General features: G+C 33.3%; 2 protein-coding genes across 2 annotated transcripts; both read right to left on the bottom strand.

The window, feature by feature from the left end:
• Nucleotides 1–507: 507 nt before the first annotated feature.
• On the bottom strand, nt 508–4,938 carry LOC140055033 (uncharacterized). Its single transcript, XM_072100186.1, has 11 exons — nt 4,865–4,938; nt 4,612–4,652; nt 4,289–4,360; nt 4,067–4,108; nt 3,857–3,913; nt 3,606–3,647; nt 2,553–2,633; nt 2,194–2,244; nt 1,601–1,642; nt 1,256–1,358; nt 508–844 (listed from the first exon to the last, which is right to left on the bottom strand). Exons 1-11 carry the CDS (start codon nt 4,887–4,889, stop codon nt 828–830), a joined length of 573 nt encoding a protein of 190 aa, XP_071956287.1. The 5' UTR covers nt 4,890–4,938; the 3' UTR covers nt 508–827.
• Nucleotides 4,939–5,468: 530 nt separating this feature from the next.
• On the bottom strand, nt 5,469–24,506 carry LOC140054565 (uncharacterized). The gene is made up of 15 exons (XM_072099601.1): nt 24,482–24,506; nt 22,544–22,658; nt 21,843–22,087; nt 21,119–21,309; nt 14,099–14,226; nt 13,081–13,228; nt 12,358–12,472; nt 11,752–11,907; nt 11,162–11,202; nt 10,440–10,561; nt 8,760–9,030; nt 7,981–8,168; nt 7,002–7,408; nt 6,350–6,455; nt 5,469–5,918 (listed from the first exon to the last, which is right to left on the bottom strand). Exons 2-15 carry the CDS (start codon nt 22,646–22,648, stop codon nt 5,766–5,768), a joined length of 2,376 nt encoding a protein of 791 aa, XP_071955702.1. The 5' UTR covers nt 22,649–22,658; nt 24,482–24,506; the 3' UTR covers nt 5,469–5,765.
• Nucleotides 24,507–27,510: the final 3,004 nt, after the last annotated feature.

The following is a 27,510-nucleotide window of genomic DNA, read 5'->3' as shown; positions in this document are numbered from 1 at the left end:
TTTTTTCTTTTTCGTGTATTCGTATTTAATGTTATATCCTTGGGTGGGTCAAACTTAAAGTCTTTCTGACTTATATGATCCTCCCCCCACATGATTACTTCCTTGCTGTTATTATCCTGTATGTATGTTATAATATTGTGGAAATAAATTAAATTGAAATTGAAATACAAACCCTTACAAAAAAATGTACATCTATATAGAGACTGCATCAATTTTAATATTTACTTTATTTACTTTGCTAAACTCTTTTCAACAAAATATTATATATCATTTATTGAGGACCAAGCCTAAAGCCATCTGGCCATGTGACGTGTCTTCCTCACACACCATTTACTTGTAGGCCTTGACTTGTATTCTTTATAATTGTGTGAATAAATAAATACCATAACTAAATACCATAAATAAATACATGGTTAAATAAACTGTTAAAAAAGGCATATTATTAAAATACTCACTGTTTGTGAAATTATATAAAAAACCTAACTCATTATATTTAATTAAAATATTCATTTTTAGTGAAATTATATAGAACATCCCACATTTATTAGATTTAATATATAACACCCCTAAATTTTTATGATTAATTAAAAGGCTTATTTTTACTGAATTATATAAAACACCCCTAATTTATTATATTTAATTCAAATACTCATTTTTAGTAAAATTTATATAAAACACCTTTAACTTATTAATTAATTAAATGATAATTAGCTGCACGATAAAGCATGACGATCGAATTTAATAATATTAAATTTCTTCTGATTGCTACCAGCAGTTCCGAAACTTGAATTACCATTCCTCCTTATCTCCAGACTCTAGAAGTTCTTCTAAGAATGAACCATGACTTTAAAAAAAAATTATGTGGAAATTAATACAATTAATTGAAGTTAAGAAAATCCATGAGATTAATTAATTAAAAAAAAGTGTTAGTGTCTAACAAATTCCAATTCACGTAAATTGTGTGACCCCTAAAGCAATGTACATTTTCAGATTTTGAAATTACAAAGCTAAAATAGGACATTGATAGAGTTAATTGAACACTTTATTTAATTCATTATTTATCATGTTTAGGCCCTTTTCCTCTCTTCTTATTTAACATCCTGGATCAGCCGCTCCATTAGTCCTCGTGCCCGTCGTGTCAATTCATATTGGTCGCTTTAATTTACTTCAGTTCGAATATTGATCATGCAATGAATGCTTTAACCTGTACGATGCTGTAATAAAACCATAGCATCAGGATTATAATTAAACATACCTAATTGTTGTGCCTCGGTGATTCTTTCGAACTCTGTCTGAAACTCCTGTATGATGTTGGCCAACTGTTCAGGTGGCATCTTCTTATGCATTGCACCCATTACCTAAAAGCAGAAAGGGAATATAGTAACACAACTATATGAATACACTTTGTATGCCAAGTGTACTGTATCTAAATGGAAGGTCTAGTTTTCATACTATTGTATAATTCCAGTCCGGAGCAGCAAGTTCAATAGCCGGTATTATATACTGTTTCGGCTTTATAAAAAATGGTAAGATATTTAAAAGACTAGATTTGATGGATTTAGAGTAGAAATTTGATGATGATATTATGTTTTTAAATTACCTCAGATGCGTTTCTCAATAATGTGACAAGTGATTCTGTAGGCTGAAATTTAAATATAATCCAAAGTTAATTGACATATAATAATAATAATAATGTTATCATCTGCGTGTAGTTAACTGTTTTTGGAATTTCCTCACAGTCGGTTCAAACTTTGGTAACGCCCAGTTTATAATTTTACAAAACTATCATGTTAGATTATTTTATGCAAATTTGTTTTGAAATGATTATTTAATAGTAATTGTATTCAAAATTACGTGAAAAAAATAGTGAGTTTTTCATAACTGACGTCAGAAGGTGAGATATTAGTTATCTAGCAGAACACAAAGGTTTCTACTTTTAGACAAAGAATACATATGAAAGAATGATTCACGACTAGGCACTTCTAAACCAACAATGAATCATCAATGGTTGCAAAAATACACATGGAAAACCCCAAGTCACGGTACCTGATAATTAAGATGTTTGACATTAAGCAACAACAAAACAAATAAGTCATATTTACAACAAAACAAAAACAATATTAATGCTCTGGATCGAAAAAATGTATCACATTTTTAAAGTTTTCAGTTACAGTAATAATCCACAGAACAAACCTGTGTAGGAGGCCTATCCCCTCTTCTTGTCGCTCTCCGTTTTTCGTTTTCCTGTAAAATAATAGTTTAGTAAAAAGAGCAATGTAGAGAAGAGGTGGGGATACGGCGATGAGTGAATTTACAGTATTTTCTTGCAGTCGGTTCAATACTTTGGTAACGCCCGGTTGATAATTTTCGCAAAACTATAATAATACTTAGGCCTACTGTACAGAGCAAAGTAGTTTTGAAATCTAAACTATTTCAACCAAAATCAGCATAGGCGGTTATAGTCTCTGGAAAATGTTTACTCTGCATCAACTATATCTAATTTGTATAACAACAATAATCAATTATCATTTCCAGAGAAAAATAAAACTCACCTTTGCCTGTGCTCTCACTGCATTACATATTGATTTTACTTTCAGCAAATTTACAAGATGTTGTTGTAAAGTTGCACTTGTCTGAAATTAAAATATTTTAAATTATTTATGTTATAAAGAATTCATTCAAGACTGATTGATCATTGATTATCAGCTGGTCGCGCTAAAACTCAGTAACCGTTCCATCTGATTTTTTTTTGTCAAATAGAGACTTCAGTAATAATATGACACAATTAGGTCTACTCATACTCTAACATTGGGTTTAATATCTTTTGAAATATTCACAACATTTTGGAATAGGGGTAATGGTGACAGACGTCTACAATCAAGGTCGGTCGTCTACAGTATAAGCTCTGTGGTGTGAGATCATACAAGACGCTGATTTTCCTATTCTGATATAATTCCTTCTCAATAGCCTATAATACAGCTCATAATACGTGGCGTCAACATTTCCTTCTATCCATTATCGCTGTAGCTTTAGTTTTTCTGTATCTCTATAAATAGTTATCCTTATGCCACTTATTTTATTTATTTATATTGACTGGCGAGATTGTTTTTATAAATAAAAGAAAAAAAGATCAAACGCTTTCTTGCAGAACGCCATTTTTTAAAGTTTCTTCTACTTATTAGACAAACTGTACGCATTATTTATCTATTAAATGCTTACCAGTATGACAGAACAATACGACTATAAAGGCACTTCTAACCATAACAATTAGTAAATCGATGGTCCAAAAATAAACATGGAAAACCCCTCTACAAAATATTGATTTACGTCAAGAACCTATTGACGAGACACGCATCATTAAATGTTCGGAACACAGGGCAATATTACTGAACTGGAAAATCATCCTTTAACCTAGTTTGGGACTGTTAGATCTCATCAAAATATTAATTTTAAATCAGAAATGGAAAATTTAAAATATAAATATACTCCGATTGGAAAATTTATTCACAAGAATTCAACTGATAACGGATGGTTGACTTTGTACAACAAAAATAAATTGCAGAATGTAGCTATTTATTTTGAGTTAGTTGATTAACGAAACAAACCTTTGTATAGTTTCTTCGATCCGATCTCCGCATTTCTTTTTCCTGTAAAATACAAATATTTTAGTTTTACATTTTTCTCTTTTAAAAAGCCTACACACAAAATTATATTTTTTCAAATAGACACAGATTATAGACACATGATACATTAAATCTACAAGCAATGTATTAATGTTGAGTTCCGTTAGAGCTGAGGAGGAAGGGGTTTGAAGGGTGGTTATTGGCTTTGGTGCGGAGCTGTGTGAATTACTTACGATTTTTCTTTCTTCTCTTTCAAGCTTCCTTATTTCACGTTTAAGGTCTCTCTGTACCTGATAATTAAGATGTTCGACATTGTTAGGCAACACACAAATACTTCATTTGCAAAACAAAAAACAACACATAGGCTTATGCCTAAACCATAACACATTTCATGGAGCGTTATTATCAAATTCCGAGTTCTACGTAATAAAAACGTAACCAACCTTTCTATTTTCTCTTTTTTCTGCTCTCTGTTTCTCTCTTTTCTGCAAAATAGTTTTGTTTACAAAAACTCTGTTACATGTTTCAAATAAACAAACTACTGACGTGACACAATTGATAAACATTGTTTAAAGCAACATTTCATGTCGGATTTCGTTAGAACTGTGTTGGAACTGACTGAATTTACTAGTAATGGAAAATAGTCATCATAAAATACTACTTACCAGTTTTCTTTGTTGTTTTCTTATTTCACGTTGGTTTTTCTGTGTCGACCTTACCGCAGGACTTTGTACACCCTAACAATAAATACAACATAAATCAATCATACATCAATGCGTTAAAAATACACATGAACAATTCTCCTACAAAACATGGAAAATCCCATACAATTATACAATTGACGCATTAGGTTTTTTATATCAAGTAATCCATTACAGAGACTTATACAAAAAAACATAAACCATAACAAAATCAATGAAACGATCTTATTACAAATTGTTTACATTTAACTATCATTTTTTAGTTTTAAGTTGATTCTAAAACAAACCCTATTTTCTTCTCTTCTCCTCCTACCGTCTGTCTGTTGTTCTGAAAAATACAAATATTTGTGTTTATACAAAAATCTTTTTGATAGAATAGCCATCATAACATTTAGCAATTTTTTCCGTAATTTTAAATTTCTTCTTTAAGTATGGAAGCCAATCGCATTATTATTTTTGCAGATAATGCTATGTTTCAATGTTAGGTCGACTAACCTATACAATACTAATATAAACATACAATAACAAAATTGTACATACCTTTTTTCTTTAAAAAATTCCACATGGTGAATTGTCTAGATCTCTTGAGCTGCAATGAACTAGACTACTCTTACAGGTTGAATGATTTTGTGAAATACCGTATACAACTTATATAGAATTATAAACCTATATATGCTATTTATAGATAGATCTGTAGTTTTTTGTGTTTTTTTTTAGAGCCAATTAAATACAACAAAAGTGATGAATAATACTGGGTTGAACCTCCGGCATAATTTTATGTTTGATATGTAAATACATATTTAATTAAAACCGCATCATCTATCAAAAATATAGTTAAAATGGAAAATTCAAACACAGATATTTTATTCAGGAAGGATTCAGGCCGAAGTTATCGCAATGATTTGCGATTACCAAATTGAAACGTAATAATATACTTTATCATTTTATAAGTTACTTGTCGGTTACCAGTTTTCGCACTCAACACGAACATTACACGCATGCACACAACAAACGTTTTCGTTTAATAATATTACCCATGTGTTTCCACTATATAGGCCTAGATGATATACGGTAACATATAAATTTGTGGTTAAATAAAAAGAAACTATTTTTATTCATTATTTATAAATGTATTTATTCCACCAGCAACAACAACTATAATTTCATAACAAAACAATTGAGGCTAAAGACTATAATTGAAAAATCTAATGAGTCTTTATATAAATATTATTCAATTTCTTATTAATATAATAATTGTGTGCAAATTATAAAAATTGACAAATTTATTTAAAATCAGTGCTTAATATTATATTAAGAAAACTATATTATAGTTCATATTAGAAAAGACATTGCTCTGACGTAAACTAACGTAACAGCCATCATAATTATTATTGTGAGATATAAATGTTTTATACTTTTAATTATTTATTATAAAATGCCATTATTCAATTGTTAATGTCATAAATGCATCGGTTTCCTTTTCAAATGATAAACTTCTTCGACTTCTAGGAACGCATCCTCCTTGTTTAAGCTCAGAGCAACGCGAGTCGTTAACCCCAGGATCGCACGTTACCATCTTACATTTAACCAAGATCTATAAAAAAAAAATGAAACAAGAATAAAACTAAATGTCTGCCTTATATTCGTGTATTGTTAACCTCAAATGACGCTACCAATTTATTGATATACCCATCACACGTACATACACCCCCTTTCAAAAAAAGTTATCACAAGAATGTATGCGTGTATCGGCAAAAAATAAAATAAGTGTACTAACTCGCCTCTTCGTGGTTTGTAAAGATTAAGATTTATTACAATTTGGATCTGCGCATGCTCTAAAACGATCACCTGGTACATACACGTCACATATACTTCTCCGTATGAGTTTGGTCGCAATCATGGCCTAGTCTTAGGCCTATGTATAAACCCTATATATATCATCAATTTGTCTGGGCTACAGTACAAACTCTCTCTAATTATTAATAATCGAAGTACTTTAATTTGCCTGTAGCATAATATACATACCTCATTGGTCAAACCATATTGGAGAAATCCAAACGAGTCGATGAGGAAGTTATGGCCTATGCCAGTGAAATCAGAACTAATGGACGCCGTAGAATCGACTGCACACCTGAGGATAATAAAGAAACTTGATGAAAACGGAGATTGAATATATTTAAAGATGTATTTTCCCCTTTAACATGGAAAATGACGATTAATAAAATCAGACTTTAAATAGGCCATTTTGCAGTTTTAATAAAGTTATTCACTTCTGTAAAGAAAAAAAAATATTATTTCACTTATAAAAAGACAAAAGAAACGTTTAACTTTAACCAAAAACCGTTGTCTGACAATTTGTATTGTTTTGCTTTAAATTACATTTTTTCAGGTAAATAATTTTGTGTTGATCCAGTTTTTGATCAAGTGAATCACTATTATGCGACATTAAAAAGGCTTATTAAAAATTTGTAAAAAAAACGTTTTTAGGGGGACAGTATATCTTTAAGCAAACGGTACGGCACATACGAGTTGACCAATGACCGTGCGACATCATAATTCATCGCTTGTGATTTGTTGCGTTGCCTCTTACTGGAAATCAAGCTTTAGATCAGGCCGCCTTTTTACTAGAAAATACACTTTATGGAATTAGAATGAACATTTAGATGTAAAAACAAACCCGTCTTTGATGAAAGTGTACTTCTTGTCATTCTCTGTACATGTTCCATGCTTAGCCATTGCTCTACAACTTTCTATGGCAACCTCTTTCCCAGGAGTAGTTGCGTGCGCAGCAAAGTATAACTTCTCTTTAAGTTCCACGGCGGCAGTTCCACTGATCTGCTTGCTGAAGGTGCTGTCTTCATACATTCTAAGATAAGTCTGAAACTCTCCAGTAGCTTTGTACTTCTTCGGTTTCAAAGCTGCAGCTGGTTTGAAATAGACATCAGACACACCAAGTCCTTTTATTTCACAAATGATCTTCATTTCTATCTTGTGCTTTTCACGTGTCACCGGTGCCCCCTTGAATATTGGTTTTGGATCGTCTCGAATTGTGTTAAAGAATCTAGTTTTTGTCTTCGAAACTTTCTAAAAATAAATAACGTTTAAGAGTTAATAAACAGATATTTTTTGGGCGTATTATTGGTGTACATTGGCATGTAGGCTAATAGGTGGGGTAACTGACTGTGACCTAATTGCCAACGTTGCAGCTGTCCGTGTATTCCAAAATACAGTGCGTTCTATTCTTTAATCCATGGTTTTTCATCCACGGTCGGAATGCATGACTAAGCGATCGTCTCTGCTATATGCGGATCCGCAATGATTAGGGGATCAGAGCCTACATTGTAAAAAAATGTGCTGAGCTTACCCGTTGAGTAGGCAATTGCTTTAAATAAAGACTGAACTATCCTTGGTTTGCAACACCGACAGTGGCGTAGCGTCTATGAGCGCTCACTGGCTAAACTCAGGGGCCCCTGAGCTTATGAGGCCCTTGAGGAAAACAGGCATTAAAATATGTCGAAAAAGGCTAAAAACGCCCGAAGCCTCCAACGTTGGAGGGTCACTTAGGGTTCCTAAACCAGGGGCCTCAGGTCTCTACGTTATGCCACAACACATTTTATAAAACCTACAATGTAGTGTAGGCCTACCAGTGAACTTACCTTAATAGTCGTGCCACATTCATCATAGGCAAACTTGATCTCATAATAGTTGGCATTGACTTGTTTAACTTTGCATCTTGGATCGTGAAGATGGAGTTTACTCGCTGGAATATTTTTGACTTTAGATTTTGGAATGCGTACCTTAATGTACGAGTCACCGCATTCTACTTCTGGCTGTGGTGGTTTTGCTATTAAAATGTAAACAAGTTATAGTGATTTCGATCTCCGGAAACGGTTAGTAATTGAGTTCATAACGATTTGAAACAAATATTTATCAGCACATTCAGTTAAAATGCATATGGGTTACTTTAACAATAAAATAAAGGAAAATTAGTTTACTATTAGAGAAACTATGGATATTTTAGGTTACTAGCTATACTATTAGCTATTATTAGCTATACTAAAGGCTAGGAAGGTACATGTGTACACCCACGCTGAGACAGAAAGTTCCGCCTCTGGCAAGTAGGCCTACCCTTTTTTCTGCTTTCAGCAACAAGGGACCATACGACCAGTGAATTGTTAATTAACAACTCACTGATACGACCAATCGTCTCATTAAATCTTCTTGTGATGCATCTGTAAAACTTAAATCCTCTCCCTTATACATGTGCAACTTATCATTTCCGAACAACTGCCATTGATTAAGTTAGATTTTATTATTAGCTACACCTTTATTTAAAGTATATTCTTAATACATAATCTTCACTACATGGAAGTAATTCCCATTCTTTGCCGAGAATTTAAATAAGTTTTAAAATGTGGTAAAACGCATTTCTTACCGGTATCAAATCTGTAGATAGTGTGATCACTGGCAGCACTGGCGCTGTCTCCACACGGTGTTTTAAAATTGATGACACCAAAACCTCTGTCAACATCAACCAGATACGCCTTGCCTCCTGCCAGTCCTTCTGGTGCAGGGTAATGAACGACTGTTGGATCGGTTGTGGAGAATTTTACTACGTTTGGATCAAGTGCGTTGTATTTAGTTATAACTTTGTTGGAACCAATCTCTCGGATTCTGATGAAGGATTTTCTTTCTGGACGTGTGACCTGTATGGTGAACATTTATTTATAAGCAGTAGGCATAGAGGATAACTATAGGCTTATCGGATAACTTTTGGCCTACACAGGTCACTAGATAACGGAGAGGAAGGCATGAGATAGAGAGCAGTATGTGTCGTGACGAATAGTAGCAGTAGAGAAAAGTTGAACTTGTTTATTTCTTACATTATTTGACATTTTTTAGATATTATAATAATAGTTTGTTCTTACAAACGCAGATAAATAATGGGATAATATTAATTTTTTATAACGCTCGATTATAATCCTGTCAAAGTAAATAAGACCGAATTTTGTTCCCTGGAACTTGCAATTGACTTTGATATCGGAAGATTGTTTTTCGTCACAAATTGCCATTTATTGGAATGAAGGAGGCAGAATGAGCAAGGGAACCGGACTCTTTCATTATTTTAATGTACAAGGCTAATGGAATATGGCATGTATCGGTTTTTAGTCGCGTGGAAGCGACTCTATAGTTCACTATGTCGGTCGGTCGGTCGGTCTGTCGGTCGGTCTGTCGATCCGGTATCACTATGCGTTTTATCGCTTTCTGACCTTATCTTGATATCAGTTTAATCTAGCTAAGTCAATTTTTCACAGTATACTCCTTATGGCCAGGAATCGATGTGGTTATGTTTTCACGGTGCGCAATAAAAAATGACGCGGTCTACGCACGATTTAACGAAATCACGTTTGTAATCATATCTTCACAACCATGAATCACAATTAAATAAAATTTGGTACTCATAAATCAGGGCATAAATCATCATATGGCAATACAATTACGTGCGTAGCGCATGTAACGCATGCGTACGCGCGCTTAAAATTTTCAAAATTTATTTTCGATGAAATAAGAGTACGTTTCAGGCAATTTTAAGCGTTTACAAAATTGCCATGAGTCACAAAGCCACAAAGTTACGCGCGCACGCGCATTTAAAATTTTAAAATGCGCAAAATTCATTTTTAATCAACTTTCTACGCGTTTCTTGTCATTTTGAGCATGTCAAAAATTCCCATACGCGCGCAAATTTTTACGCGCGTGGTGCGCACGTAGCGTAAAATACATACTTTTTTCGCGTGATTTATGTTTTTGCAGCCTTTTCTAATAATTTTACCATCTTTTAAACAATTTCGACTTAAAATTACGTCATACGAGCACGTCGAATTGGATAATTTGCGCACGTTTTTGATGAAAAAGTTTAAAAAATTCGTCAAAATTATGCCTTTTTAGTCGCGTGGACGCGACTATAGTTCACTATGTCGGTCGGTCTGTCTGTCGGTCTGTCTGTCGGTCTGTCTGTCGGTCCGTTATCATTATGCATTGTAGCACGCGACTTAATGGCTGTTGGCCTTGTTCCATGTAACTTTGCATTAAAATAGATAAGACGATTTAGGCCTACCGGAGAATCAAACTTAAGTATCCACATATCTTCGTTGCCGTCGTAGACTGTGTTAATTGCTGGTGTTGACAAGTGTGGTAAGATGGCTGGTGGTTCAGGAGCGACTTGTTGAAAAAACTTTGCTATGTGTATAAAGAAATAAAAAGATGAAGAGTGATGAGTGTAGGCTTTTGTGAGTTATGCAATAGGCCTAGATTTATGAGAGAAAAATAAAGATAAATAATTTTAAATTTGTAAGTGATTTTTTTAATTTTTGGATCTGAAAATGTGAAAATGTTTAATTTTTGTATTATGTACAGCCATTTTTTATTTTTCAAGATTTGATTGGTGTATATGTTTAATAATTGCATCTGAGGCACCTTGAAGCTAAGGTGGTTTATCTTTGTGAGGCGTCTCTGTGCAAAATATTGAAATTTAAAAAAGAATCCCGTTTGCAGTCAACATTAAATAATTGTTTAATCATTTTAATCCGCATGGTAATTATATTTAAAACAAACCAAATTTATTATTGTAATAATATGATAAGTAATGTTGCGGTACACCACGTTATAGTATAAAAAGAGATAGAAACTCTTTTCAGAACTATATAAACTTGGTGTACCACAAAATCAACATTTGATTTCGTTCCTTCGTAAAACATTCAAACAATAGGCCTATATACAATTTCGATAAGATTAATTTAATTAACGTAAAACAGAAAGGTTAGTTACATCAAAACTTACATGATACTCTCAAAAGTCCTGAAGTCGGATTACTCTGCACCCTACATTGAAAAGATCCTTAATTAATAAATGTCGTATCAAATATAAACAAAATATCTCATTAATTATAATGAATTATCAGCAATATCAGTATTTAACTATTTATTTGTTCATGATAGTATAATGGTAAATTTCTGGAGACAACAAATTTATTTTATACAATAATTCATTATTCAAAAAGTTCACAGACAAGAAAAAATCAGGTATTGCGGCGGAAACCTGTGAAATGATATTCCAGATGTTTAAAGATTTTTATTTGTTTGTTTAAGATATTTATTTATTTCTAAAAAATAATTATATATTTGAGAGAAAGTTTATTTGAAAAAAAAGGTTTTTATGTATATTATATTATGTATATTTTTAGAAAGGTTGCCCTTTTATCTGACTATTTAATTTTCAATATTTAGGGGCTGAAATTTATTTTTTTTACCCTATTTTTCAGCCCTTCCCTTGAAATTTTATCTTTTATTTATGTTTATATTTTTGGGTAAATAAAAGAAAGAAAAGAAAGAATACGTAAAGAAGTATGAACTTGTTTTGACGAGACTTACCCATTGTTGTCCGTAGCGGTAAAGCTGTATACATAGGTTCTCTCCTTCATAGGTCTAAACGTGACTCTAACTTTGACGATTGCATTATTCGGTCCATAACCACTGACGTATTCAACGCGCATTCCTTTTGGGTAACTACCTTGAATCTCCGTAATTCTAAAATGGAACATGGTTATAATTATAGTTTATGGATTACGGTACCTTATTTGCTTGGATTGGAAATCTACAGTACATATAATTCATGAAAAAATTGTTTAATTTTTATTGCATATGTTGCTTGCTCTTCAATCCGGTCAAACTCGTCTTGGGTGGGAGGGGATAGGGACTCAGTAGTTAGCGACGTATTGACGCAAAGTGATGTATAACGTAATCACAAGTGGGAACGGACAACGCAATAGTGCTGCGAAAATCACAGGTTTGATTTCACGCAGATGGGGACAAACACAATTATTGGAAGTGCATTTGCTTATGTTGCGTAGGTTTCGTTACGTTGCGTCGCTAATGGAAACCAAGCTTAAGTCAGTGGCCTATACAGTGGCTAGTCAGTAGGAGTATATGCAAGATTCTCAAGTTTATTTATATTATTGAAAAGAACATTAAACATACGTGGTTGCGTCAGAATCTTCTTGTAAAGAAGCAGTTACTTCTGTACTCCACAGCTCACCTGGTTCACCCAAACTACATTTCTCAACATCAATTATTGGCGCAACACATGATCCGGCTAGCAAAGAAACAAGAAACGGTATATATTTAAAGCTTAAGCGTGGTTCTCACTAGCGACGTAACGCAACGTAACTCAACGACGTATTGACGCAAAGTGCTGTAAAAAATCGCAGGTTTGATTTTACGCGGGCGGGGGCAAACACAATGATTGGAAGAGCATTTCCTTAAGTTGCGTAGGTTACTTTGTGTCGCTAGTGGGAACCAAGCTTAACGTAGACGCAACGCAAGTGAGGTGACCATTAACAAACGACAGTTTCGAATAATGGTTTGTGAAAAAGTCAAATCACTTACGTGGAAATAGCGTGGTTGTAATATGTGACTATGTTGATATAAAGTGTGTGGTACATCAGGTGTATTAGTTCTGAGAAAAGGGCTGTTGAGTTTATCGACGTTTTAATATGTATATTCTATATGCTTTAATCGTCCTTGGACGACGATCAGGATGATCAACACAACAGTTCTTTTTAGAACTATACACGTGGTTTACCGCAAACTGTATTATCAAAATTTCATTTCGCCATACAAACCTTTAAATAATGTGTGAGTGACTAATGAAGAAACATTTAAATTTTGATCGGAAATATCATAAACTTAGTGATAGCTTACGTGCAGTAACTTTCAACAAGAACTGAAATGGAACTGTACTCTTTGCTTTAGAGTAAGTTTTGTCTTCAAAATCTTCAATCATTACTGAAGCTGCATACCATCCTTCCAACTCATTTTCTCCGGTGATAAACTCGATCTGGCAAGCTTTCTGTAAAAATGAAAAATGTAAAGAAAACACGTTCAAAGAAGTTACGGTACCGACCTGAACCTTGTTTAATGTTTGTAACATTAACACACACAAAATGGTCGCCCCACTTTTATTTTTTCGTTTCAGCAACATCATACATTACACCAGTCGCCAAAAAAATGGGTTTTTTTTATAAATTGTACCGTATTGATTGTAAAATGTTTTTTGTCTAAATAAGTTACCGTATGTAATTGTTATGTCCTGAGATGTATTTGAGTCTTTATGTCGTCCTTTGAATACATTATACTTTGTTGTTTTTACACATATGTCATTATGTAAAGTATACACACATATTTAAACATATCCATTAGATTAGGCATTAAGAATGTATATTATATATATTCATTACAAGCTTGTTCCGTATGGCCAGCAAAGCTGGTCACACTCTTCATCATTGTGTATTAGGAAACAAGAGTGACGCAGCAATTTTTCCACGTGACTTAGATTGTATATTCCAAAAATTCTTTAAATACAATTAATATCGCGTCTACTTCCTAATAAGGTATAAATAAATTATTGGACGTCACAAAAGAAAAGAAATTAAATGTAATTATTCTGACTAATGGGATATGATACATGTGGAAGTAAGCAATTGTTGTGAAAGTGATAGCCTGGCGAGACTAGGGAATTACCCATTCCGACCAATGAGGAAGGGTGAATCAGTAACAAGACTGTGCGTGACGTTCGTGGTTCGCATCGATGAGAGTCGGTAAAGATAAAGAAGATCGTAAATGTTATTCTTCTCTTGTAAGATGTAAATTCTCTTTTGTATGTCTACGTTTAATGTCTAATTATTTCACTCGTACATGTCTAGCTTCGTGATAGACCTACCTCATGGAGAACTGTCAATTCTGTCGGCTGGCCACATACAGGGTATACGTCACTGCTGTCCCTAACTCCTGGACATTCGTCTTTGTTAGCCCATCGGCATTTAGTTGGGTCTCCGTTGATGTCGATGGCTATTAAAATAATAGTTATTTTTCACTATTTTTAATTTTTTTATTAACGTCCTCAAAAGTTCAAATTATGTGTAAATTTAACAAAAATAATTACATTATACATATTAAATATAATAACAAAAACCATCCTGCCATAAACAGACAAAAATGGAAACAAATTGTGGAAAGCGTAATGTCGGAAGACGGAAAACGTTAAGAAGAAGAACAACAATGTTATCATTCAGTAAAAATGTGGTATACCATGGCTAGATAAATAGTTAATTCTAGTTAAAAACTTATTAAAATTTAAAAAATATCAACTTTGCTCCACAAATGACCATGGTACAGGATGCAAACCTACTTGATTCTGACTTGAAAGGTAAATGACCTCTACGTCAATGACAAGAGGAAACACGGGTTTTTCCTATAACGCAATAATATTTTGTAATCATCCCCACCTCCTTCGAATAAACTCCCAATGGCGTTTATTTATATCTTGAATAGCTTAAACTCTCCGCCACATGCATTATATACAAACTTTTGCATAACAACATAACATAACACAAATTAATTCTTAACATATCCAAAACCAATTACATTATTTTTTTCAAAACCTAAAGCCAAAACAAAAACAGATAAAAATATATACATTAATAAAATGCTAATTAACCATGTTCATGAAATCAAGTTCCTTGGTGTCACTATTGACTCAACTTTGACATGGAAGCAACATATTAATATAACCAGTAGCTTGATCGCTAGAAACATAGGTATAATTAACAAACTTAAACATCTACTCCCTCAACAAATCCTACTCACATTATACAATGTCTTAGTTTTACCTTATCTTTCATATATTAATTTAAGTTGGGCCGGTTAAGTTCGATACATTGTGCCCATGGCTTAGTAATGAGACTACCCATATTGACTGCTTGTTTAAATTACAAAAACGTGCTTTACGTATTTGTGCAGGGCAATCTTATAGATCACATTCGAAATTACTTTTTTATAAGCTTAACGTTCTAAATATTTATGATTTGAATAAGCTTCAGATAGCTCTATTTATGTTCCGCTTATCTAAAAATATCTTTCTCTATTTTCAAAAACTGCTGAAGGTCATACACATAACACTAGAAGTTCGATAAATAATTTTATTCCTGATAAGTCGTTTTATAAGCCCCGTCGTCACTTTGTTTTTTATGTTGGACCTAAGCTCTGGAGAGTTATCTCAAGAAAAAGAAAATGTACAGTCTCTAGTTTTAAATACAACTACAAAAAGCGTTTAGTCTCTGAATATAATAAATAATTTATTAGTACTTGAATACTACGTAACTTATTATTACTTGTGCAAATGCTAAAGTTTAAAACACTCACACATGATTCATTTTAATAACTTATACTACTGTATTTCTTATTTATCTACTTTTTAAATTTTTTATTTTACTTATGTATTTTTACTTCTTATTTTATATTCTTACTATGTATTAATTACTCGTCATACTTTATAATGTTTATTGTATCTTTTCTGGTGGGTAAGCCTTTAAGTTCTTTGAACTTATTTGCCCTCCAGCCACACATCTTTCTTGTATATATATATGTTTATTGTTACTTAATTATCATATTCATTTTGTGTGGAAAATCAATAAAAACAAACAAACATATTTAATATTTAGTTAATTTTTATTTACTATGAATATTATAAGAGAAATAATGTTACTTTGATTGATAGATTGCTTGATTGATTTCTATTTTTAGTATAATTCATTGATTTACCAAGCATTTTGATTTTGTATTTATTTTATCACTTTTTGATATTAATTGTGTTTTACTTGTTCATATTCATGGGGTATTTATTTGATTATACATGTTACCATATTACACCCAAAAAATAAACGCCATACCCGAATAAACTCCCCTGTAAAAATCCCTTGAACTATAAACGTCGGTGGCGAATAAATACGGTACTTATTTCATAGTAAAATGAAATTAAAACCCGTTAAAACATAATTTTAGTTTATTGTTGGACAATACATTGTACGTTTAAAAATGAAAAAAATTTATGAAAATTAAAATAAAAAAACACAGTTTCGAATAATGATTGAATTATTCACAATATAATGCGACTGACGTGGAAATAGCGTGGTTGTACGGATATAAAATAGAATTGTTTTGTTTCTCGACGGCTATTACGTATTGATTGATCATGGGCACATGATCGTTTAATTAATATTATTACGTATAGCGCTACCAGATATTTAATATATTTAAAAGAATGCCCACGTCAGAGTTATTAATAAATCTTTAAAAAATTTATCAATAAAAAAGTTTTAGACATTTAAACGGTTTACTATTACTGGCCTACATAGAAACATAATTATAGTTTCTGTAACGTAAGTTTTTTTATAATTTTTTTTAAAGGCCGCAGCAATGTACAGCTGTCTGTCAATTTAGGACTTTTCTGATTGAAAGGAATTGCGATAACAATTAATTGCTAGGCCTATATTCTTTTTAACAATTTCATTAAAAATGTGTTGTGTCTAAACTTACAAAATAGAACTTTCCCGATAATATTAATTTTGTTTTAACGTTCATAAATAGGAACACACCGTTAGATTTATCGAATACAGCCTGTCAATACAACTTAATGGAATCACTTGTGTAACAGTGGCACACGTTAGACAATACCTAACGGTGCATCCAAAGCAAAATTTAAAAAAAGCAAAATAATATGACGAATAAGAGATCTAGTCTCATTGAATAAGTAGCTCAACTACTATACTTATATAATAATAAAGTTGATACAAATTAAAAGCAATTAATATACAAAAAATATCATTGGAAGTTTTGGTATTACGCTAGTTGTATACCTAATCATATTTTTCTATAAGTATAATTTTGTTGTGACGTTCTTAAATAGGAACACACCGTTAGACTTTTAGAGTTATCGAATACAACCGGTCATGTCACAATATCATTGAAAGTTTTGGTATTACGCTAGTTGTATACCTAATCATATGTTTCTATAAGCATAATTTTGTTGTGACGTTCTTAAATAGGAATACACCGTTAGAGTGTTAGAGTGTTAGAGTTTTAGAGTTATCGAATACAACCGGTCATGTCACAATATCATTGAAAGTTTTGGTATTACGCTAGTTGTATACCTAATCATATGTTTCTATAAGCATAATTTTGTTGTGACGTTCTTAAATAGGAATACACCGTTAGAGTGTTAGAGTGTTAGAGTTTTAGAGTTATCGAATACAACCGGTCATGTCACAATATCATTGGAAGTTTTGGTATTACGCTAGTTGTATACCTAATCATATTTTTCTATAAGCATAATTTTGTTGTGACGTTCTTAAATAGGAACACACCGTTAGACTTTTAGAGTTATCGAATACAACCGGTCATGTCACAATATCTTTGGAAGTTTTGGTATTAAGCTAGTTGAATATCTAATTATAATGTTCTATAAGCAAAATTTTGTTGTGACGTTCTTAGGAACACACCGTTAGAGTTTTAGAGTTATCGAATACAAACTGTCATGTCACAATATCTTTGGAATTTTGGTATTACGCTAGTTGTATGCATAATCATATTGTTCTATAAACATCCATTTGACAGTGTGTAGTCCTTTCCGATGCCAATTGATCAATTTGGCACTAGTGTTCTCTAGGCCTAGACTTTGTTCGGTAATTCAAATGATTTACGAACTAAGGTGCCGAAAACGTAACTAAACAATATGAAGGAAAACTTACCGTTAAAATCTCCTTAAAGAGTAAGAAACATGTATTCTGAAAATAGTCCTATTATAATCGGCTGGTTAAAGGGATATCGAGCTGCCGCGCCACGTAGGTCTACTAAGTATACAGACTCACTGTTAGTAAAACAAAGCAACAATACCAAGTTCTTAAACCACTTCCTATTGCAAATGTTGACTGTTTTAGTTAGGCACCGTCTATGCTAAGCTGATACTAGTAGCCTAGGCTGAATATCCTTATTGTTTGTGTAGGAATATACGTTCATGTTTACTGTATTTCTGTCAACAACAAAATCAATAAATTGTATCTCGAATACAAACATTTTAACAGCATTTTGGTGGGCAAAATTTAGAAATCAAACGGCAAAAAAAAAAACACACACACACAGCCCAACACCGTAATATAATGTTTAATTCAATATAAAAACTGTACACAATACTGTTTAGTGCTAATAAAAATAGAACTTTTTTTCACAGCAAAACATAGGAGGCGGAAAAATAGAAACAACATTCTATAGGCTAGTAGTAAAACATCCACTGCACAGCACTGAAAAAATATATTATAGTAAGAGTATTTTGGATCAATACATTAGGAGTCATATAAGATGAGCCACAACATAGCTGGGAGGATATACAATATACAGATCCAGGAATCTGTGCAGTCAAATGGAACGCTGCACAAAATGGGAGATGGAAGAAGAGACATTCCACCGATTCAGGAATCTGAGCAGTCAAATGTAACGGCACACAGAATGGGGGATGGAATAAGAGACATTCCACCGATTCAGGAATCTGAGCAGTCAAATGTAACGGCAAACAGAATGGGGGATGGAATAAGAGACATTCCACCGATTCAGGAATCTGAGCAGTCAAATGTAACGGCACACAGAATGGGGGATGGAATAAGAGACATTCCACCAATCCAGGAATCTGTGCAGTCAAATGTAATGGCACACAGAATGGGGGATGGAAGAAGTGACATTCCACCGATCCAGGAATCTGTGCAGTCAAATGTAACGGCACACAGAATGGGGGATGGAAGAAGTGACATTCCACCGATCCAGGAATCTGAGCAGTCAAATGGAATAACGACGCACGAAATGGTAGATGGAAGAAGAGACATTCCACCGATCGAGGAATCTGTGCAGTCAAATGATTCGACGCACGAGATGGTAGTAATAGGATACAGTATACTGTTACCGATCCAGGAATCTGAGCAGTCAGTTGGGATGGCGCACACAATGGTAGTAAGAGGTCAAGATTTACCAATCTAATGATCTGGGCAGCCAGGTGTGATGACGCATACAATAGTAGGAGGTCACGATTTAACAATCTAGGAATCTGGCAGCCAGATGAGACGACACACACAATGGTAGTAAGAGGTCACGATTTACCAATCTAGGTGCAATGGCGCACACAATGCAATGGTAGTAGGAATTGGTTATTGGAGATGTGTGTAGATAACATGCCATGAAACAAATAAAACTAAATACCTTTCACCAGAAATACTAATTGATTGGAAAATTAAAATACAGAAATGTAACCACTACTTGGTCTGGTGTTGAACTCATCAGAAAATGTACTTCTTAATACACTTCCATTCTTATTACGAATATTTATATTTATTCGAATAAACTAAAAATCTATATTTTTTTACTGTAATATGGTAACATGTAATCAAATAAATACCTCCGCGAGCTATGAAATAATATAATATTAAGAAGTGATAAAATACATTAAAACTTTTATTAAAATGCCTGGTAAATTGTAGATAATGTCAATCAGTGAAGTCTACTACAAGTAGAAATGTGTTGCAATACTATATTGTGATATGTATGTGGGAGGGTGTTTATTCAAGGAAATAAATAAACGTCCCGGGGTGCTTATATGAGGGGGAGCGTTTATTCCAAATGATGTTGTATGTGGGATTTTATTCGAGGGCGGCGTTTATTCGAAGAAGATTTTTATTCGAATAAATACGGTATTACTATTATTATTTATTACCACTAGAAATGTATTTGTTTCGTAATTTGATATTGACCATGTGTAATTATTTTATCCAAAGTGTAACAGTAAATACTATGCACTACTCTTGTTATGAATAATACGTTTTGACCACAAGATTGTGTGTGTGTGTGTGTTTTTTTCTTGTAAAATATGTCTATAAAAGTCGTGATATGACGCCTGTAATTAGGTAGAATGGTATATCTAACTGTGGCGGTATAAAATATTACCTCCGTGATCTAACAAAAATGTATTTAAATCGGATGTTTTAAGTCCGTATGTGGAATGAATACAATGAATTGAGACTGAGACAGGAGGATGTGGTGTAGTGTAAGTATCAAATAAACAGCATATATATATTGCTAGAAACCAAAATACAATATTTGAATTTATATAACACCTATATAAATTCCTGTCATTTGATTGGACGAATGTGGGTCACATGGCGTGCAATAGTACGCACTATTCAACGATCGTTAAATAGTACTTTTTGAAACATTTTTGTGTACGAAAAAAAAACGTCTAGATGTTATATAAAACAAATAATGAATGTTTTGTATTCGTGTAATGGTACAAATAATGGCACTTGGTGAATGATGAAAGGTTATATCAACTCGGCTTTGCCTCGTTGATATAACCTTTCATCATCCACCTCGTGCCATTATTTGTACCATTGCACTCATAAACATTCATTATTTGTATAATGTGTTGCTGTTGTGGCGACTATAGTCATTATATTAATATATCATGGAGAAATATTTCTCCATGATTATAAGAACTTAAGCGCACAATCAATGACACTAACTTAACTTGTTCCTATACTGTAGGTTGTCGGCCGGTCATCGGAAATAGAAAGCTCCTTTTAATTGCATACGGTACTATTCCAAGGAAGAGTGAACCCTGACTATACAAGTCTAATAATCAACTGAGTCGAATGTACAAATACTTACCGTACTTTTACTATGAATTTGTATATTATAATGGTTATAATGGTTTATTTTGAGTAAGCAAGAATAGAATGACGTAATATATAAAATGTATTTTTTACTCTTATATCGGAAATTTGATAAGCAAAAAAAGGAAAAAAAAGAAGGTAAACACATTATTTATGGGCTAGTGTTTTGAAATGATTGAACCAATCATACTTACGATTCAGGTCAATGACTCGTTTACAACCACGCCTCACTTGATACACTGGTAACCCGGCTGTGACTCTTGGCGAGTCGTTGTGTAGAGTTGTGTCAACTTTGGTCAGAAGAGACCAGCACTTTCCATTCCCAGAGCCGTAGTTTTCAAGCTGAATCCAACTACTGTCACTACAAATACCAGTTGTCATAAACCTGCAAAAAGAAAAAAAACAACAATTTATTTCACCATACCTAAATAGAGAGAGAAGTAAAACCGCGTGATGATTTTTTTCTAATTTGTGTATGAAATTATAAAATACACTAGAAATCATTATTATTAGCTTTATAAAATAAAGTTTGGAATAAAGCATATCGCTACAAACTGTTTATTATGATTTCATAAACATCTCGTTTGTAGAGGTCTGTTCGCCTTTTCCATCTATCGCCATGTTTACGCAGTCAACAATTTATTCTCATCTTTCCACTCGAGATGAAATTATCCAATAAAATGGTCACATTCGAGTGTGACAATTATCCTATTATTTAATGCGATATTTTAAACCTGTTAATTGGCAATATGTAAAAAACCTTCTACCTTTCGTTTAGACAAATTGCCGTGACTTCTTATTTCTTGCTCACACAAGAAAAAATACACACAAGGTGCTCTGCATAAACATGTCTTAAACTTTGGAAGTGAAGTTTTTCTCAATGAAAATATCTAGATCCAACTGATAAAACACACTCACCCCATAGTAAATATTGGAACATCCGGTTGGTAGTCGACGTATCCATCAAGCAAACTCCATCCCATATCTTGTGAAATAGATGTACATTCAAAAGATAGTGGACTCAAAATTGTTCTGTTTGAATAGCAGTCAAGACACGTCAGCCCTAGCGTTGTTTCAGATGTTAGATGATCTCCAATATTTTGACAATAATACTCATGCCATGATGGTTTTAATAGGAAAGCAAGACGCCAGTGAACACGAATCTATAAAAAAACATCAACGAAATTTAAATAATAGTATATACTAAAATATTCTATTTCAGACAACTTTAAATAATTATTTGAAAAATTAAATATATGAAAGTTTTATAAAAAGTACAAAGGGCGCTATAATATTACATAAAACCATAGAGGGTGCTAAGAAACCCTAAAAATATTGGCAATATTTATTAAAATAAATATGTTTTATCACTATCTTGAGTAGTATATAAATTATAAATGTATTAAATATCGGGAGATTTTTGTTTATCCAAAATATCGGGAGAAATTGCATTTTAGCGGAAGAGCCGAAGATGACTCGAAATATCCGGAGACTCCCGCCATTATCGGGAGTTGGGAGGTCTACTATTTTATCAAGTCAAGAAATCAGAAATCGAGATTATATTTCGAATCTATAACAAATAGATATAACGTCATTTTAAAACCTCTCTCGATTCATACCTTTGATTTTCCGATTTGTTCCCAATAAAACGTACCACCGCGATAATGGGTGGCATACACTTCTGACAACATCAGAACAATCGCTAAAAAGACAAGATTTCTCATGCCTGGTTACCTGGTGAAAAAAAAGATATAACTATACCAATTCTAGACTTGCACATCATAAAAGGAAACAAATGTCAACACTTTTCTGCGTGTTCCAACTTTTCTTTCAACTCATGCGATATCACATTTTTTCACAAATTATTTCGCATTTTTGTGCTATTTCTTTGATTTTTCCTGATCCACTTTAGCAAATGTCGAAGAAGAAATGCAATATTGACGTTTCACAACTTACTAATTTCTTACTACACTGTTCAAGTCTCCTGAAAAAGTGAAGCTGATCATCGCGTTTCAATTTACGAATGAGGGTATACGTTTATTGAAGAGAAGTTGCAACTTTTAAGTTATCTCAGAGAAGAATAAATGCTATATTACACAGGTATGATTATACAACATATTTTTTGACCATTTTTAACATCGATTGAATAGTTTGACAACATGTTTTATACTTACCTGGTACAAGCGAAAACTGTTGAGAAATAACGAGAGTTTTTGCAAGCCGTAACCAACTTGTTTTTCTTCTGTGAATGACGGGACACTCAAGCTGTTTTCAAGCAAGTTAATTTATGATGGGTACAGGCAAGATTCAATCTACCCACCGTTTCAATTATTTATTAAACAGCTTCTTTCGTTTTGATATTTGTGTCAAAACGGTGACTTGGATGGGTCGACCATTAATTTACAGTGTAGGTATGTTAACCATTCTCAAAACATATAGTCTAAGTTTGTGGAAACGTTTATACTTTTATTGACCAATCAGTGTCGATAATTTATCTTAATTTTCCGATTATAAAGCTGTGGATTATCGATGGGATTGGTCTTGGATTAACAGATTTGATGGAAGGATTAACAAAGATAGGGTGATTACATCGAGGAGGTACTTATTAAATCTGCTTTAATCGTATTAAATCTAATGTTTAAGCTCATCAACCTTTATATGAACCAATATTGAATAAACAAAATAAGGAAAGTAAAATAATTATTAATATTATTTTGATGTGATTTCAGCCGTTGTTTAATGTTATATATACACTTGTAATTTTGTATATCTGACTTTTTATATATTTCTATTGTTTGTTCGAGCTTGTCAACAAACTAATTTCCTTTATTGGCCAATAAAGATTCTGTAGTCTGCAGTATATGATATTCTTCGAATTCAGATTCCATAAATTATTGTCATAGGAAATACAACTGAAAGGAAATATTTAGGCCTATATCAGGAAACAATTGGTTCAATTCTCTCAACCTGTTTGTCTCAAGTTCAAGCTTAAGTTCAATATTAGTAACGAGCAAGTATAACAAAATAGAAACAGAACAAGTAAGAAGAATGGACCATTATTATAGTATCAAGACACCCGATTCTGCAGCTGTTGTAGGCCTAACTAGATACATCCTAACTAGATGACTTGCGAGAGTCAGTTAAGGTGTATCTAGTGACAGATGCAGAAGCGAGTGATTGAGTGACCGAGATTAGAAATGTTCAGTACTTGTAGTACTCATAGAGTCATAAAAACTATTATAACCAATTAGTTATTGGAACAGTCTCCCCCACCACCTCAAATGGTGCCCCGTAATGCGTAGGCAACACTACAATACTATAGCTCTTTGATTGACAATATGTATAACATTTACACGGAACAGGAATAGCAACATATTCATCCATCAATCAAACCATAGATAAAATTGGATTTACAGAAAGGCTACACTTTTAATCCATGGCACATCCGTACTAGACATAAATACTTAAATCGAATATACATTTATACTAAGTAAGTAAGTCTGTATCAATGTCATATAAAGGAGTGGTTATAAAACAAGAATATAATTGCCTCTGACCTGGATTTTACAATCAACTATATTGATTGATTTATTGATGACTGTTATTTCACATTGAAAACATTCAGGTAACATAGAATAGTTATGAGATTGTGGCCGAAAGATTAGAGGAGGAACATCAAATAGGTAAATCGGCAAACCTATACATATTTTCATCGACAACGGAAGAATCTGAAGGAGTCTATAATATTAACAATTCCCAGTTATTTAATAAGTATATTTGGCAAAGATTTTTTTTTGGCAGAAGACAACAAAAACGTCATAACATAACGTAAAGTATATAGTACATCTAGACGGTTAACGCTGATAGATGTTACAACTCCGCCTTTAAGACACCCTTATTCAAGTGACCCTCTATTAATGGGAACACTTTAGAACTAGAACGGCACTCCAAAAGCGCATCCTCCGCCTACTGTAAAATTCCCCTACATAATATGTCACCGTCCGGATTGCCTTCAAAATGTAATGGTCCTTGACCACATATCTATCTGTATTTTCATTTTGGTAAAGATATTTCAATAATGTTTTGATCCTTCTCCAGATGAGATGATCCTGATGATTGTTAATCCTGCTAACAAACAGACACACGCGATCGACAATATACTTGGCGGAGGTAAATGAGGGGAAATAAAATAATGTTTTAACACTACAACCAACCTTATTCAGGGACATGCCTATTATAAAGGACACTTTAGGCCCCGAAAGTGTTCTTTTAATAGGGTTTTTACTTTAATCTAAGCCACATCTTAATTCTATCCGGCATGGATGTGGTCTCGTATCAGTAAACATCAAACAACCTCACCACACCAGCCCCAACTCCCACTCTCCGTTTAAAAACAAGTCATAATACGTCATATTATTGTATTGTTATTATTTGCTTTATTTTCCGATGATTAAGAATCAAAGTCCAAACAGATTTGGTCACAATCAAATGAATCACTATAACTGCCATGGAAATTTACAGCATGCGATCATGTTTATTTTGTAATTAAAAATAAAACTAAAGACAAGCGGATGTGTTTGCATTTGATGTACGGTAAGCTAGTAATGAACATTATAGAGAGAGTAACGGCACATTTCTTTCGGTGTGGTAAAGTGAATAACTCCTTTATTATAATTTAGTGGAGATTTTACGTAATGTCAAATAGTTTATTTAAACATTTCAGAGCGTACAGGAAATGATATCAGAGACCGAGAGTTCCAGGGTGAATTTACCTTCTGTTGGCGATACTGCTCAGCCTCCAACGTACAACCGGGCTATTCGATTGCCAAACGAGCCGGTGGAACTCCATGAACCAATACCTGTGATAGGTGAGGCATGATGACGGTGAAATTGAGAATGAATGAATGATTCTGAAGGAAGGAATGAATGAATGATGAAAAGCAATGCAAGACCAGGACGATGACAACGACGACAATGATCGACATTTAACAAGTATGGCAGGCACTATGAATAGCAATACCGATTAACGTAAGTAAATCGGCATTGTAATAAAAACGAAGCCTAGGCCTATATGATTTAATATGGTGACACAAGAATAATGAGCATGACTGATTGATTATTATCAATTATTTAAAATTAATAATAATTGATTATCTCTTTTCAGAAAATCCTGAAAGTTCTAGATGCCTGTGCTTTTCTGGCGAAACATTCGCTTATATTTCTGACATGTGTTCACTGTTTTGGTGCGATGAAGGGCATGATGACGTCGATTTAATTTCATACGTACGCCGAGACGTCAATGATGACCAGAACTTTACAAGTGTCCCAGCATCTGGAATCCCTATACAAACTGACCTTGCTTCCGATTGGATCCTACGACCTGCGGGACACACTGAACCTACAGGGGTACGTCATCCACCACGTCAGTTCGAACTAGTGAGAACATTTGAGACAGTTGCTGCCGAGGAAGATCTACCGCCTTCTTATCACGACGTCGTGCAAGACCCTGGACCAGTGCCAAGTTATAACGAGTTACACGCGTACACAAGCTCACCCGAACCTACGTTACAAGAAATTGGATATATATGAATATAAACTCATTTTTATACTTTCTCTTTTAATTTTATACATAATAAATCCGTATTATTAATATCATTTGTCAATTGTTTGTATCGCTGTACAGTATTGTGTGTAAATATTCTACCCTTTCACATTGTAAAATTAACAAGGGTCTAAAAAAGTCAAAGACGTGTCTAAAATGAAATCAGTAAATAACATTCACGACAAATTAATTGATAAACAACATTTTATTTTCTTTTTCAGATCACTTTAGAATAATGTTCCTCAAGATAGCAATAAACTGTTATGTCGCCCTCTATTTTTTTTATAAAAACTAGAATGAACAATTTTTGACTGACGTACAATGTTTATTTTATTCAATTGCATTCATGTGAATGGCATTCGAACATTAACCCCATTCTAATATAGAATTTGGTTTAAAATAGAAATTTAACATAGATGCCAACACTCCCGTTTTGGCCGTATTTTAGACTTGTCTCCCGACTTAATTGTGCTCCCGTTTTCCCACATTTTCTCCCGGATTACAAATATAACTGAATGTTGATATATATGTGTTGTTTTCTGCATTAAAATATAACAAAAAGGCTTATAGATAAGTCAAATTACGATATTTAAGCCGTTATACGACCATATCTGCGGTCATAATTTTCTGATTTTGTTCTCAACGGAAAGGGGATTCCCCTCACATAGCCGCCACGCGATACCCGCTTGTGACGTCACACATTGTACTCTTTACCTCCCACCTCCCCTTTTTAAAACTTTTTGAACAGATGTTGGCATGTATGAATGAATGAACTAAACTAGAACTGTCTCTACACCTATAGTTCCAACGGTAAAGTTTCTAGGCCTACCGGTAGGCCTACCAAAGTACAATACTTACTAAACTCGTAGGCATATATTACACATACACACCCGGATTCAACAGGCTATTCATGGTCGAACCGACTCTTACTTAGTGAATCGGTAACAAAGATGATTTCTTCAGATCGACTGATGTTTTGGATAT

This window comes from Antedon mediterranea, chromosome 7 (genome assembly GCF_964355755.1).
Source record: "Antedon mediterranea chromosome 7, ecAntMedi1.1, whole genome shotgun sequence".
Lineage (NCBI taxonomy): Eukaryota > Metazoa > Echinodermata > Crinoidea > Comatulida > Antedonidae > Antedon > Antedon mediterranea.
The sequence above is the reverse complement of the archived record's forward strand: the minus strand, read 5'-3'. Positions and strand labels throughout refer to the sequence as shown.

Coding starts and splice junctions, on each gene's coding strand:
- LOC140055033 (XM_072100186.1), bottom strand. CDS start 4,889: ATGTGGAATTTTTTAAAGAAAAAAG. Junction 4,653..4,864: donor GAATTTTTTAAAGAAAAAAG/GTATGTACAATT, acceptor TGTATTTTTCAG/AACAACAGACAGACGGTAGG. Junction 1,359..1,600: donor TATTGAGAAACGCATCTGAG/GTAATTTAAAAA, acceptor TTCTGCTTTTAG/GTAATGGGTGCAATGCATAA.
- LOC140054565 (XM_072099601.1), bottom strand. CDS start 22,648: ATGAGAAATCTTGTCTTTTTAGCGATTGTTCTGATGTTGTCAGAAGTG. Junction 14,227..21,118: donor ACGAGTCATTGACCTGAATC/GTAAGTATGATT, acceptor TTATTTTAATAG/CCATCGACATCAACGGAGAC. Junction 5,919..6,349: donor AATATGGTTTGACCAATGAG/GTATGTATATTA, acceptor TTTTTTTTATAG/ATCTTGGTTAAATGTAAGAT.